The 16,321-nt window shown below is 42.3% G+C and overlaps 1 protein-coding gene across 2 annotated transcripts in view; it reads left to right on the top strand.

Annotated features, from left to right (window-relative positions):
- The first annotated feature begins 1,672 nt into the window (after positions 1 to 1,672).
- USP13 (ubiquitin specific peptidase 13) overlaps positions 1,673 to 16,321 on the top strand; it is a 74,529-nt gene continuing 59,880 nt past the window's right edge. Inside the window, exon 1 of one of the 2 annotated variants that reach the window (XM_072142743.1) lies at positions 1,673 to 1,919. In XM_072142743.1, the coding sequence (XP_071998844.1) occupies positions 1,764 to 1,919 (156 nt within the window). In that variant the 5' untranslated portion in view covers positions 1,673 to 1,763. Of the gene's footprint in view, positions 1,920 to 13,146; positions 13,214 to 16,321 lie in introns of those variants that run through there. The other variant, XM_072142744.1, reaches the window with a different exon arrangement.

The raw sequence follows: 16,321 nt of genomic DNA, 5'->3' as shown, positions 1-16,321 counted from the left end.
GCAAACACACTGACACAGACTACATTCATACATTATACATGTATACACTGTGTTCACATATAGATCAGGCATCACACCTACATACACACTACACAAAAACACATAAACAAACATACTTTTCAGTGTTTCTGATGGGCACTGACTGCAGGGCTGAGTATAGGCTGGTCCAGGCTGACATGTGCTCCCCTGCCCCTCCCCCTTCAGGTCTGACTGATGTAGCAGAGTTTAGCAGCTACACAGGCGGGGGAGGAGCTGCTCCAGTAACACAGAGGCAGCACAGAGCAGGAAGCTTCTCCCTCAGCTCCATGCAGCAGAGTCCACACTGTGCAGCCCGTCTCCTCTGCCTTGAGTCATGCGACCGGAGCCTGTACGGAGTAGCTGAGCTCCGGTCACATAGTCTTCTATTGGGCCGGGAGCTACAGCAGTGACATGAAGAGGCTGCAGCTCCCTGCTCCGTCCACTCTATGTCTTACTTTCGGGGTACGTCTTACATTAGCCGATCCCCGTAAAACACCCACTACGTCTTACTATCGGTGGCATCTTACTATCGGGGAAACACGGTAGCAATGTATGCTTCTTTATACTTAAATAACTCGTTAAGGTGACGGGTCACTTAACAAAAACTTCCTCCATTAAGGGCGCTGTCCCAGGTTGTGTTTTCAAAAGCCTGCGATCGGGAAAGAGCCGCCGGTGTTTTGCGTTAATTTAATGCAAAACACCGGCGCCTCATTACTGATCGCAGGTGTTTGTCTGCGTGGTTTTGGTTTTGGCGTGGTTTTGTCTGCGTTTGCAAACGCAACGTGAGACAGCGCCCTAAGGCTGCGTTGAAGTCAAAAGGTGTGGATTATAATATAATTGAAAAATGTTACTCCTCCTGGTTTGGAAATCAAAATCTGCATCCAGAAACATAAACATGAAAGCACAGACTGAGGGCGCGTTCACACGTTCTGCTAGCGTTGCGTTCATAACGTGCTGCTAGCGCACAGGGGGCGGGGCTCAGAGTGATCGCATATGCGTTTCCAAAGAAACTCATGCGATCGGGTTATCAATCGCATGTGTTTCCCGGGAAACGCATATGCGATCGGCCCAAGCCCCACCCCATTTGCGCTAGCGTTATATTTGTAGGTGTAGAGCCCCCACTAAGTGACTGATCTTCTACATACAATTTACAGAAGATGAATATTAAACAGTATGAATAGTAACGACTTATGTATGGATGATCACATGGCGCTTGTATATAGACAGTAGTAATGTGAGGCCATGTAATGGATCCTTTATTATATTGTGATGATCTACAACAGGAAAATAAAGGTCATGAGTGATAAAAGTGTTACCCTATATAAATATGATTATTATACGTAATATACATTATCTGTGATCTACTTGTTTCTCCAACATAAAAATTAATTTAAAAAATCCACATATACTGCTCTGCAACAGGTAAGGGAACAAAAAAGTTATGGGTCACAACTTTTGTGTTGTTGAGAGTTGCTGGAGACTGGGGGGGGGGGGGGGCAGTCTGGGGGGCAGTGGTGCACGTCTCCCTCTAGCACTGCGGCTATGAAGCAGTTAATGGTAAGGACATGTGTCCCCAGCAGACAAATGGACGTCCACCGTCACCCAGAGCTAATAAAAGTCCTGGTGGCCTCTATAAATAGCCGGGCAGGCAGCTCCCTCCTCTGCCTCCCAGCACTCAGGACTTGGGGCTGCTGCTGCTGTGATCTGCTATTGGATTAAAATAGCAGCGTCTGCTGTGCTCTCCCATGCCCGGGCCACGGGCTGCAGCATTGTCTGCGAGGAATGTGAAGATGGCTGCAGACCTGGGAGAGCTGCTTGTGCCTTACATGCCCACCATCAGGGTGCCCAAGTCCGGGGACAGGGTCTACAAGACGGAGTGCGCCTTCTCCTATGACTCTCCTGTAAGTGACAGCGCCGCTCCCGCATGGCTTGTGTTGTGCTCTGCCAGATCGCAGCGATCACAGCACGTGAGGCTGACAGGATCCTTCCAGCCGTGCTGCCTGATCACATCGCTCGCTTCATGCGACCATCTAATCCTAGGGTGGGGGCTGATCATCAGCTGTGTGCTCATCAGACAGGTTTCATATGTAGAAAGTGGCCACATGGGCCCTCCTCTCTGTTTATATGTAGGATTGTGATCACATGACATACCTCTGTATATATAGTTGATATGATTGTATGTGATCACTTTAGATATCCACTGTGAATGCGGGTCTGATTGTATATGATCACTCGAGATCCACTGTGTATACAGACATAATTGTATATAATCGCTTTAGATATCCACTGTGTATACAGATATGATTGTATGTGATCACTCGATATCTCCTGTGTATACAGATATGATTGTATGTGATCACTTTAGATATCCACTGTGTATGCGGGTCTGATTGTATATGATCACTCGAGATCCATTGTTTATGCCGCTATGATTGTATATGATCACTCGAGATCCACTGTGTATACAGATTTGATTGTATGTGATCACTTTAGATATCCACTGTGTATACAGACATGATTGTATGTGATCGCTTTAGATATCCACTGTGTATACAGATATGATTGTATGTGATCCCTCGAGATCCACTGTGTATGCAGCTATGATTGTATATGATCACTCGAGATCCACTGTTTATGCCGCTATGATTGTATGTGATCACTTTAGATATCCACTGTGTATGCGGGTCTGATTGTATATGATCACTCGAGATCCACTGTTTATGCAGCTATGATTGTATATGATCACCCGAGATCCACTGTGTATACAAATATGATTGTATAAGATCACTTTAGATATCCTCTGTATACATGTATGTGTTCACGAGAGAGATCCATGTATGATTGTACATGATCACTCGGGATCCCCTTTGTATACAGATATGATTGTATGTGATCACTTTAGATATCCACCGTGTATGCCTGTCTGATTGTATGTGATCACTCGAGATCCACTGTGTATACAGATATGATTGTATATGATCACTCGAGATCCACTGTGTATACAGATATGATTGTATGTGATCACTCGAGATCCACTGTGTATACAGATATGATTGTATGTGATCACTCGAGATCCACTGTGTATGCAGCTATGATTGTATAAGATCACTTTAGATATCCTCTGTATACATGTATGTGTTCACAAGAGAGATCCATGTATGATTGTACATGATCACTCGAGATCCACTGTGTATACAAATATGATTGAATGAGATCACTTTAGATATCCTCTGTATACATGTATGTGATCACATGAGCCCCGATCTCTGTATATATTTATATGGTTGTATGTGATCACTCGAGATCCACTGTGTATACAGATATGATTGTATGAGATCACTTTAGATATTCTCTGTATACATGTATGTGATCATATGAGCCCAGATCTCTGTATATATGTATATGGCTGTATGTGATCACTTGAGATTTACTCTGTATACATGGATGATTGTGATCACAGGGCCCCTTCTTTCTGTATACATTTCTACACCATCTATATGCATTTATGATAACCAGTTACCACCCGCGATCCTCTGTCCCACATATATGATTGTATGTGATCGGAGGAGCACACCTCCAGATTATTGATGTATTGATGATCCTAATGCTAGGAAATGTTTAGGTTTCCTTTCTTCTTTGGGTGGGTTAGAACGGTAAATTAATATCAAGTAATCTGTATATTTGTTGTGAATCCCTTGGCAGAACGCTGATGATGACTTGTCCGGGGGCGGTCACGCGTGGAGTTTGTGATGCATGCGTTTTCACATGTTGCCATGCGTTTGGCTGGATTGAAAGCGTTCTACTTCATTGCTGGCAGTGTAAGCAGCTGTGAAAATGTTGGGAAAGCTTTTTACACTTCCAGTAATGAAGAAAAACGCTTTCAAACCAGCCAAACGCATTGTAACATGTGAAAACACTGTTTCTGTGTGGCCGCCTCCTGTGGTTTAATAACACTTTGGCTGCAACATTGTGGCAAATAGTGTTCTAATGCAGAAAAGGCATTGAAATCAGTGTGAATTTGCTCCTACCACATTGGCGACTTTTTTGGGTTTTGGATTACAAATATTGAATGAAATGGCTAACAAAATATGCAAGTGTTTACCCTGCACCTATAGTAAGGCACCGCAGAGGAAAGGCTTCATTCCCAGCTGTGCTTTCCTTGTGTCGGTTGTGCTACAATATATTTAACCCCTTAAGGACGGAGGGTTTTTCGGCTAATTTCTCGCTCTCCAACTTCAAAAATCCATAACTTTTTCATTTTTACGTGTACAGACCTGTGTGAGGGCTTATTTTGTGCGTAACAAATTTTACTTTCCCGTAATGTTATTTATTTTAACATGCCGTGTACTGCGAAGCTGAAAAAAAATTCCAAATGTGGAAAAATTGAAAAAAACCCGCACGTTCTTGTGGGTTCAGTTTTTACGACTTTCATTCTTAACTCCAAATAACACGCCTACTTTATTCTTTGGTTCGTTGCGATCGCGGTGATACCAAATTTATATAGGTTTTATTGTGTTTTAATACATTTTCAAAAATTAAACGAATGTGTACAAAAAAGAAAAAAAAATTTTTGCCATCTTCTGACGCTAATAACTTTTTCATACTTTGGCGCACGGAAATGTGTGAGGGGTCATCTTTTGCGAAATGAGGCGACGTTTTCATTGCTACCATTTTGAGGTCTGTGCGACATTTTGATCATTTTTTATTTCATTTTTTATGTTATGTAAAAAGGTGTAAAAGTCGCATTTCGGACATTTGGGCGCCATTTCCCGCCTCGGAGGTCACCGCCGGCCGTAACCGTTTTTATATTTTGATAGATCGGGCATTTTGGGACGCGGCGATACCTAATATGTCTGTGATTTTTACTGTTTGTTATGTTTTATATCCGTTCTAGGGAAAGGGGGGTGATTTGAACTTTTAATATTTTATTAATTTTTTTTATTTTTTAAACTTTTTTTTTTTTCTTTTTTTTTTCACTATTTTTTAGACCATCTAGGGCAGTGATGGCTAACCTATGGCACTGGTGCCAGAGGTGGCACTCAGAGCTCTTTCTGTGGGCACTCAGGCCATCACCAGAGATGACTCCAGGTATCTTCCTGCAGTCCCACAGAGCCCAGGACTTGCTGTGCACAGAGCTATTTTAAAGTGACAGCTCAACCTGGGACTATTTTCTGCTTTATTGGTGTCCTCAGGGGCTGGTATCAATGAAAACTGTGACAGAGGAGGAAGTATAAATCACAAATTAGATTTCTATGTTGGCACTTTGGGATAAATAAGCGGGTCATAGTTGTAGTTTGGGCACTCGGTCTCTAAAAGGTTCGCCATCACTGATCTAGGGTACATTAACTCTAGATGGTCAGATCGCTCCTACCATATACTGCAATACTACAGTATTGCAATATATGGCATTTTTGCAGGTCATACATTACAATGAGCCACTGGCTCATTGTAACGAACCTGCATAAACCATGTAGCCTCGTGTCAAAAGAAGACCCGAGGCTACCATGGTAACCGATCGCCGCCCCCCGATGACGTTCGGGGGCGTGGCGATCAAAAAAAAGATGGCGGCGCCCGCGCGCCGCCGGCTTTTAAACGCCGCCCGCGACTTTGCGGGCGGCGTTTACAGGGTTAATAGCCGCGATCGGTGCAAGCACCGACCGCGGTTATTAGCGGTGGGGGTTTTGTGCAAAATGCAAAAACCCCCACCTCTGTATGAAGAGGACTCAGCCCGTGAGCCCTCTTCATACATCCCTTATACCTCTGCGCCGTAGAGCTACGGCGCAGAGCGTTAAGGGGTTAACTAAGAAATGTGTTAAATAATAGTCTCACATATTGGTCAGTTTGTAAAAAAGTGGTTGTTCGAGGGCGAGGCTTAACCTTTACATTGCAAATGTTTTTCCATACCTTCCATACTGTATAATACATTGGGGCACATTTACTAAAATAATAAATGCAGTTTGCCAGTGTATAGCGAAGGGTGCGCCAGATTTAGGATTTCTGGCACCCGTTCTTCATGAATCTGGAACCCCCGTACAGCAGACAGAGCTCACCAAGTTTTTTTTGGTGCGCCTTTAACATAGGGCTTACGACACACTTCTGTGGGACTTTGCATGATAAATCTGGCACAGTCCGACTATGCACCGGATCACAGTCCGACTATGCACCGAAGTGGCGCGGACACTTCTTAAATACCCGTGCAAGCAGTTTGCACCTTAAAGAACATGCAAAGTCCGACAGAAAACTGGCGCATGCCCCTTAATAAATGTGCCCCATTGTGTGTGTTATTACACCAACCGTGCACACATGTGGCTCCTAACAAACAATAGGTCGTACAAAATTGAAATACCGAACAGTAAGAGCCGATATGGGTATACTGTACTTTTTTATATGACTCTGTATGCCATTGTTGTAGCAATAGAAAGTCCGCTCCGGCAGTCTGCTCACAAACAGGACTGTGAAAACCACAACCGTGTGTATGAGCCCATAGAAATACATGGGAATGTATGCTAGCTGTTGAAGTTTGGCTAGCACATGTCCAAAATAGAGTATATGTTTATGTGCATTAAGGCTAAGAATGGTTTAATGGGAACCTATCCTGTATATGAAATCAGAAGTTTTATATTGTATTCGTCTACAAAGCCGTAAAGAAAGAACCTCTATACTATTTTCTAGGTTTAATAAACTTTGACCGGTTGCTGACTTGGGCCTATCCTGGGAATTACAGGAACAGATTGTAATTTTCAGATCTGTGCTGCCTTTTAAACTTCCCAAGTCCAAGTGACTCAGCTGTCTGGCGTTCATCACGCTGCTGCGGCCGCTATTTTTATCCCAACTCTTCAGGTCTCAAGTGTCAAGCAACAGTTTACCCACCCGGAATCTAACAATTTGAGGGGACTGTAGGGAGAACCTAAAACTGAATTCCTGTTTATTGTTACTTTTGCTTATTAAAAGATTTATCTAAAAATATATTCTATACAATCTTAGACTACGAGGTTTGCTATGCCTATTATTTATATAGGTTCTAACAACCAGAAAAATAACCCATTAGAGATGCTGGGAAGTTAAATTGTATAATTTCTCCTTTCAGGCTGCTTAAAATGCCTTATTGACAGTTCTAATTGTTATTGTATATTTAGGCTGATTCAGTCAGATGTTTTCAGTATATTAGGGGGATATGACTTTTAGCCCTCTGTTCTGTTATTATTGCGGCCTCGGAGGGCTGGAGCTGATTGCTGGGTGTCCCCTATGTCACTGGATAAGTATTCAATATCATTGTCCTGGAAAACCCCTTCAATATGGACAGATTTACAACAGTTTGGATTATTTAGGCTGGTGTTATGTCTGTTTTTTGAACAGATGGGACATAACTGTACTAATTGTAATATTTTTTAATGAATTAGTACCTACTGATGCCCTTTCAAAGGACCACGTGAACAATGATTAGAGGGATTGGATTCAATTTTAGCAAATAATTGATATTGTTTGTGGCATGAAGTGATACAATTTTCACAGTACTCTATACTTTTACCTAACTGTTTTGTAGCTCTGTACTTGCCGACATTCAACAGGAGCTTCATTGTTTACTTCCTGTGGATAAAAACATGGTCATGTGATGTCACACAGGTGCACGGCTCCTGAGAATTAGTTATCAGATCTGTGATGCTAACAAGCCGTGTACCTGTGTAATATCACATGACCAGGACCAGTTTTTATCCACAGGAAGTAAACATAGAGTACTCTGTTTGTTGTCGACATCCTATAAAAAGCTTCTAAAGGAATTGATACAGAAACTACATAGGAAAATGTGCAAAACGTGAAAAACAGATCCCAGAATAAGGCAAATCAGCTGTGAAAACTGGAATATCGTTGGTTATTCTCTGCCAATTGTTTTTGCTTTGTATGTGTATGGCACAACCGAGAATATTCTGGATGTTATAGAGATGGTAAAATGTATCTATATTAAAATTGTTTTAAAAATACAACCAAATACAACCCATGAATAATTTTTCTGGGCCTGGAGTGAGCTTCTCTTCTCCTCCAAAATCTAATTTATTCACACCCCGGTGCCTCCTGGCACTGCCTACAGAGCGTTCAGACAGCTGGTGACATCACAGACTATCTGCAATGCTCGCGCAAGCTTTTCTTGTGCTGCCGGGCGAGGAGAACATGCGCAAGATTAGCGTCCCCAGCTCTCTGAACGCATCATAGTTCCAATTACAGATCTGAATGCATGAGAGAATGTGGAGGTGCCTGGCGGTGCTCTGCCAAGCACCTCAGGCTGATTTGAATATTTTAGAAAATGTTATTTGGCAAAAATGCTGCCAGTCTCTATTATAATAAAAGAAGATCCACACTACCAGGGACAGGATGAGGAGGTGAGTTATACACATCTACCACCAGGTAAACAGATAGTAGATGTCCTTTAAGTGCTTCTCCTCCCCGCCCCCCAGGCAGTTTTCCGATATCCTCATGTATGTGATTGGCTGGTCTGGCTGCCTCTGGGCATCAGAACCTATACAATGGAAGAAGACAGGAGTTCAACTGTTGCATGGCAGCTAAACAGTAGATGGAGCTTTTTGCTTTCTCACGTTTTATTTTTTAACGTGGTTACAAAACACCAAAAAACTTTTTAAATTATACCTTTTCTAATGCTTTTTTTTTAAACTTTAGTAGGTTTCTTTTCTCTATGAAGCTTACGGATAGTCGGCTCCGTAGAGATGAATGGAGAAGAACGGTAAAGCGTGGCCATTTATCTCATGGAGTGCCAAGGGGTCCGACGGATGTACCTCGGACCCCTCCTTCTCGTGATCTGTGGGGGTCTCATCATGGAATACCCCCTCTGATCAGCAAGTTAGGCCTTATACGCAGGATAGTGCCTAACTTGTCTCCCATCGGGAAACTACTTTTGTAAAGTAGTTCTCGATGCAGGTTGCAGCTGCATCCCGTTTTTGACTTAAACTTGTCTGCAACTGCTGTCAAAATAAACTTGAATGGCATAATATACAAATAGGTTTCAAAAGCTACATTTGATCAGGTTTTATTTTACATCAGAGGGGAGGGTGAATAAAACAAGTTCACACTGTACCCACAATTTAACCTCTTGTCACACTTCGCTAGCAAATGAACTGGTCAAAAACCTAAAAGGAAGTAAATAGGCCATCGATGATTCACCTCAGGATCTTCTCCTATCAGACTCCCTACTTTCTGCTAGCCCTACAGGGTGCCTTGTAGGAGAACTGATCCCATGGCATACACAGAATCAAAATAAGTTGCAAGCGAAAGTGTTTGGCCTGCCTCTGCTGGCACCGTACAGTGTGATTATGTGTGCTTTCTTCAACCGAAGGCTGCTCAGGGCCTAATGAAGGCCCTATGTTCTCATAATTTTCTCATTACACCCTGCAAGAGGCAGGGTTTCGAAGGCTGCCTGTCCGTAATGCAGACTGCGTTTAATGCAAATATTTTCCAAAAGTATTGTCAGGATTCGGAGGTAGTGGATCCTCTGTAACACAGAGGAGATGACGTAAGTCAACATCTGGGACTGGAGTGTTAAGTGGTACCCGGTTTTCACCAGAGCCCACCGCAAAGCAAGTTGGACTTGTAGCGGCGTGGTACCACCAGGTCGTTCCATAGGCGTGACTTTGTCCGCAGTGGCGGCCAAGGCGAAGTACAGAATCGTAAGGCAAACTCTTACTCGGAAACAAGCAGGAGGTCAAGACAGGCAGCATAGGATCGGAGTCAGGGACGTAGCAGAAGGTCAGGACAGGCTGCACAGGATCAGAGTCAATAACAATACTGGGGTCACAACGGGGATTCAGAAACACAGTGAATCGCATAAAACAGCTTTCTCTGAGGCACTAGACACAAAGATCCGGTGGGGAACGCTGGGAGAGGCCGGCTTTTATTCATATGCTGGAAATGGCCAGCACCAATCAGCGGCACGCTGGCCCTTTAAATCTACCAGCGCCAACGCACGTGCCCTAGGAGACCGGGACACGCGGGGCAGGCAGGATAGGAGTAGGAACCTGGAAAGGTGAGTGAACCCGGGGGGAGCGTGGGGCACAGGTGCCCCATCTCCTGCAACCCGGAAGATGGATCGCAAGAGGCCCCGTGACACGTATTGCATTTTATGGTTCAATAAACTTTATTGCAAGTGAGCGAGAAGCCTACAAGTCAGGCACATGTTCGGGTCGCAGCCCCATGTTTATCTATGACAAGGATCATAATCAAGTAGGACTCAAGCTCAAACAAGCAAATATAAACTTATCAAACATTAACTAAACATCTAGAGGTAGGAAAATAAGGGGGGTAGGGAAAGAAGGGGGGGGGAAAGGGGAAGGGGGAGACAAGGAATCAATCACTACACATCAAGGTTAGGGGGTACCCCCTGTTGCTGAAACAGCGGTGCCCATGATTACGACGTCTATATCCAAGAGGTTAGAGCAGGTGAGTTCCTGAACGTGTCCCATCTGTACCAGGTTTTATGGAAAACATCATACTGATTGTTATCTAATGCTCTCAGTTCCTCCATTCGTCTCAGTCTGTCCATCTCCTCCACCCACAGTAGTCTGGTAGGTGGAGAAGTGGACTTCCACAATCTAGGAATTACCTGTCTCATTGCCACTATGCAGTGACGCAGGAGGCCTTTTTTGATGTCTCTAAGCCGCCCTGGGAGCATTGATAACAGAGCAATATCGGGAGAAATGCTCCTTGTGGAGCCGTATAGCTGCTTGTAGAGATCCCAAATGGCGTTCCACACTGCTGCCACCACTCCACAGTCCCACCACACATGAAGCATGGTGCCCCTGTCCTTGTGACAACGCCAGCAAATAGGAGAGACTGAAGGGAACATGCTATGTAGGCGAGTTGGGGTTCTATACCACCTAGTAAGGATTTTAAAATTAGTCTCCTGGATTTTGTTGGACACCGACATCTTATGGGTTAGAAGGAGGGACTTTTCCCATTGTTCTTTGGTGAAGGTTTTACCCAACTCCGTTTCCCATGCCTTCATATATGGCAGTGGTAGGTCCTCCCCCCCGCAACCTGACAACATCCCATAGACTAGAGACACTCCATGAGGAGTCAGTTTGTCCGGACTGCAGATGGACTCAAAAGCCGTAAGTGTGGAGGTTAAGGTTCCCCACGTATTGCATTTTATTATACAAGTGATAAAATTATCAGATGTTATAGACCCCATATGGGATGAATTCAAACTGTGAAAAAAGTTAATTTAATTTAAAAAAATTATTTATTAAAACAATAAATTCTGTGTGCCACAAAGTAAAAAAAATGTACTCAACATTGAAAAAACAAGCCCTTATATGGCTGCTTTTAGTTGAAAAAAAATCCTCTCCCACTGTGGGGGAAATTCCTACTGTTATGCTTTTAATCATCCTTGCTGTTTGCATAATTTATTGTATTTTGGTCATAAAGGCGGATTGAATATAAGGAAGGAGATGCAGAGGACTCATTGCCAATGTGCCCCATAGTGTTACATTTGCTTGTGGAGATGTTTTATGATCGGCATCTTTAAGACAAAGACTGATAAAAGCCTTTCTAAATAAACATTTAATCATTTCTTGAACAGATGCTGAGTCTGGTTTTAGGGGGGTGACAGGACAGGTCACTTTTGGTTCACTTGGAACACTTCTGAGTCACCTGACTTACCAAAACAGCAACAACAGTAACACATGGAAAATGTATCTGATTCATAGCTACTAGGCAAGGTGGGTAATTAGACTCAGTCCAATGCTAAATTTGGTAACGTAGATTTTACTCATTGGGCTCCATCATGTTTTAAACATTTTGCCTCTATAATTGGCTGCATTACTGTGGCAACAATTGTGTTATCAAAGGGTAAAATGACATGGACCCCATCTTATCTAAAGGGTGAAGACATTGGAAGTTTGTTGATAACTTACATGGGTGTTCCTGTGTACTATAGGGGGTAGATAACTGATAAGTGGATGGACAATTATCCTGCCCCCCCCCCCCCCACTTCCCTATTTACCAAGTGCAGTCATAAAGTGAACAAGTTATCCTGTCCGTTAAATAAGGTGGGCAACAAAGCGTGTTACTTTTGTAAGACTCATTTTGAATATTATTAATATTTAAAGGGACAGCTACCACCAGGCTGAAGGATTGAGAACCAAGCACACGGACGTACTGGTGCGTGTCCTCTCTGGCAGGATCAACTCTTTAACAACAAAGCCCTTTTTTGTTTTTGCATGAGCATTTTTCACTCCCGTCTTCAAATTTTTTTTAAATTTTTCCATGTAAAGAGCTGTGTGAAGGCTGATTTTCTGTGTAACGAATTGCACTTCATAGTGATGGTATGTATTCCAAATATAGTGAAATTGGTGAAAAATGCATTTGCGCAATTTTCTTGTGGGCTTGGATTTTAGGGATTTCTCTGAGCACCCCAAATGACATGTTTCCTTTATTCTTTGGGGCAGTACGATCATGGGGATACCAAATTTATACAAGTTTTATAATATTTTTATACATTTACAAAAATTAAAAACCTAATGTATAATGAAAAAAAATCTTCATCTTTTGGCGCTAATAATTTTTTCTTTCTTCATTGTTCGGCGCTGTTTGTGGTGTCATTTTTTGTTACTTTTGATAAGGTTTTTAAGGCTACCATTTTTAGGATTGTATGCCTTTTGATCACTTTTTATAGAATTTTTTATATTTTCAAAATGGCAAAAAAGTGCCATTATCGACTTTGGGTGCTATTTACCGTTACGGGGTCAAACACTGGGATTAACCATAGTTGTATTTTGATAGATTGGACATTTTGGGATGGGTTGATACCTAACCTGTTTATGATTTTTACTGTTTATTTATATCCGTTCTAGGGAAAGGGGGAGTGATTTGAATGTTTTTTGTTTTTTTTTGCACAGTATGGCAGCATATGGGGATTTTAAACATTTATTACAATGGGCAAATCATACATTGTATAAAAAGTTACAGCCTCGGGTGACCCGAGGCTGCCATAGCAACAGACTGCTGCTCGGCGATGACATCACGGAGAGTGACAATCTCAGCCAACAGTCTTGCCGGCTTCGATCGACTGGTTAGCACCCGCTATCGGTGCTAGCAGCGGTTTTGGGTGTTTGCTGCAAAGACTTACCGGCTATGGAGAGGGTTCAGCCCGTGACTAATGCATCAGCCCGTACTACTACAACACACATCGGTAAGAGGTTAAGCTTCCTATGCCTTTGTTTTTAAGAAAAATAAAAGCTTTAAAAAGTATGCAAATGAGCCTGCAGGGCCTTAAATGATTAACATCTACGGATCCCCACAGTCTCATTTGCATAATTTTAAAAGCCTTTTTTTGTAAAAAAAAACAGGACATAAGCAGCTAAAATAAGAGCAGATCCTGCCAGAGGGGGAGCACAATAGTATGTTAATGTGCATGGTTTACAATCCTTCATCCTGGTGGTAGATGTTCCTTAACCCCTTCACGCTCCGTGACGGATATATCCGCCACGGAGCTGTGAAGGTTGTATGAAGAAGGCTCACGGGCTGAGCCTTCTTCATACAGTGATGGGCTTTGCTGCATATCGCAGCAAAGACCCATCGCTATCACCCGCGGTCGGTGCTTGCACCGATCGCGGGTGTTAACCTCTTCTTTGCCGCCGGCAAAGTCGCCGGCGGCACTTTAAATTTGGCGGCGCGTGGGCGCCGCCATCTTACCTCCGATCGCCGCTCCCCCGAACGTCATCGGGGGGCGGCGATCGGTTGCCATGGTAGCCTCGGGTCTTCGTTTGACCCGAGGATACATGGCTTCTGCACATGCATTACAATGAGCCTGTGGCTCATTGTAATGTATAGTGTGCAGAAATGCCATATACTGCGATACAGTAGTATTGCAGTATATGGCAGGAGCGATCAGACCATCTAGGGTTAATGTACCCTAGAGGGTCTAAGAAACAGTGGAAAAAAAGAGAAAAAAAAAAGTTTAAAAAATGTAAAAAAATAATAAAATATTAAAAGTTCAAATCACCCCCCTTTCCCTAGAACTGATATAAAATATAATAAATAGTAAAAATCACAGACACATTAGGTATCGCCGCGTCCCAAAATGCCCGATCTATCAAAGTATAAAAACGGTTACGGGCGGCGGTGACCTCCGGAACGGCAAATGGCGCCCAAATGTCCAAAATGCGACTTTTACACCTTTTTAGATGACATAAAAAATGTAATAAAAAATTATCCAAATGTCGCACAGTCCTCAAAATGGTAGCAATGAGAACGTCGGCTCATTTCGCAAAAAATGACCCCTCACACATCTCCATGCGCCAAAGTATGAAAAAGTTATTAGCATCAGAAGATGGCAAAAAATATTTTTTCTTTTTTGTACACATTCGTTTAATTTTTGAAAATTTATTAAAACGCAATAAAACCTATATAAATTTGGTATCACCGCGATCGTACCGAACCAAAGAATAAAGTAGGCATGTTATTTGGAGCGCAGAGTGAAAGTCGTAAAAACTGAGCCCACAAGAACATGACGCACATGCAGTTTTTTTCAATTTTTCCACATTTGGAATTTTTTTGCGGCTTCCCACTACATGGCATGGAATAATAAATAACATCATGGGAAAGAAAAATTTGTTACGCACAAAATAAGCCCTCACACAGCTCTGTACACGGAAAAATGAAAAAGTTATGGATTTTTGAAGATGGAGAGCGAGAAATCAGCGAAAATACCCTGCGTCCTTAAGGGGTTAATGAGGTGCATTTGTCATGTCACCTTTCAAACTCAAGTATGAGCCAGACCTGTCCCTTTGTTAAAGGGGTATTCCCATGAAGACATGATTCTTAAATATACTTAGGATAACAAATTAAATGATTCTCTAACAAAAATACAGCATTTCACAGATATAATTTCAACCTGTCTCCATCAGACCTGGTGTGCACAATTTCGGCTGCCCCGGATCCCACGGTAAATCTCCTGACTATGGTCGGGCAGGACAGATTCTTGTGAATAGCTTCTCCTATCTGCACACTGCGGATCATGAAGCCTCTGTTTATAGATTTCCAGCTCAAACTCTAGAAATTGACACTGACCAATGAGTGGTGGGAGCTAAAATGGCAATAAAAGTGAGTAACATTGTAAAGAAAGGGGTTAAAAATTATCTTTATCGTGTAAACATCACTAGGGTATTAAAATTTGAGAAATTTCTTTCATGAGCAAACCCCTTTAAAGGATTAAACATGGTGAGTTACATTTCCTATTTCCATTATTAAAGATGCAAGAGACAATACAAGCCTGTGGGTGTACATTCCTGGCTACATGATCAAAAACAATTGAATATTTAAGGACAATATAGAGAAATTTAGCTATCTATGTAAGATGTGTGAGCTACACTGAGGTGTCGACTCCAAAAGAATGAAAACTGGGCAGCTGAAATCCAACTGCTATCCTGGGATTCCATATACATTAGTTACTATAATAACATAATCTAATGTGATGGGCTGTTTCACTATTGGCTCACTGGTTATTTACTCACAGTAGGTGCCCCTTCAAACTCTATACATACTACGATATTTAATTGCTCAGGGATAGGGAAAGGTGTGAGGACTCTGTAGGGGGCTTTGTCAATTACTAGGATTTCACGTATTACATATATTGTAACAAAATATGGGATAAGAAGGCAGAGCTGGGCAGAAGCGGTAAGAGTTTACTGGATTCACCAGAAATCTGAGACTTGCAGTAAGAAAGGAGAAAGTGTGATTATTATATGTCCCTTACTGGAGGATGTAAGAGCTTTCAGACATTACTGAAATAGTAATGGTGACCGGTACAGGACAAGATGGCCATCAGCTGTTGAAAGTATAATTTACAAGCTTGTCCTAGATATTTTGTTAAAAAATGAATTCCAGTGCAGAGAGATATAATACAGATGTTTACCAGGATGCTTATCTACTGAGTATATGCTTGTCTAGATCCAAAGTGGAGGTTTCCTATTCATGTGATTTGGCTTAAAGGGGTTGTTCACTTTCAGCAAATTAATATTGTGCTTGTACAATGAAAAGTTAGACAGTTTTCCTATATACTTTCTGTATCAATTCAATTGGGTCTCAGGATCTTTGCTTGCTGTCATTCATCAGCAAGGTTTGTTTACTCTATCTGCATAAAAATTGGTCTATGGTCATGTGATGTCACACAGGTGCACAGCTTATTATAACACACAGCTCTGATTAGTCTGTGCGATATAATATATGTGTGCACCTGTGGGACATCACATGACCAGGGATTTGTTCTTATCCACAGGAAGTAACCAATGAAGCAGAT

This window comes from Engystomops pustulosus, chromosome 3 (genome assembly GCF_040894005.1).
Source record: "Engystomops pustulosus chromosome 3, aEngPut4.maternal, whole genome shotgun sequence".
Lineage (NCBI taxonomy): Eukaryota > Metazoa > Chordata > Amphibia > Anura > Leptodactylidae > Engystomops > Engystomops pustulosus.
This window is presented reverse-complemented; position numbering and strand designations above follow the sequence as displayed.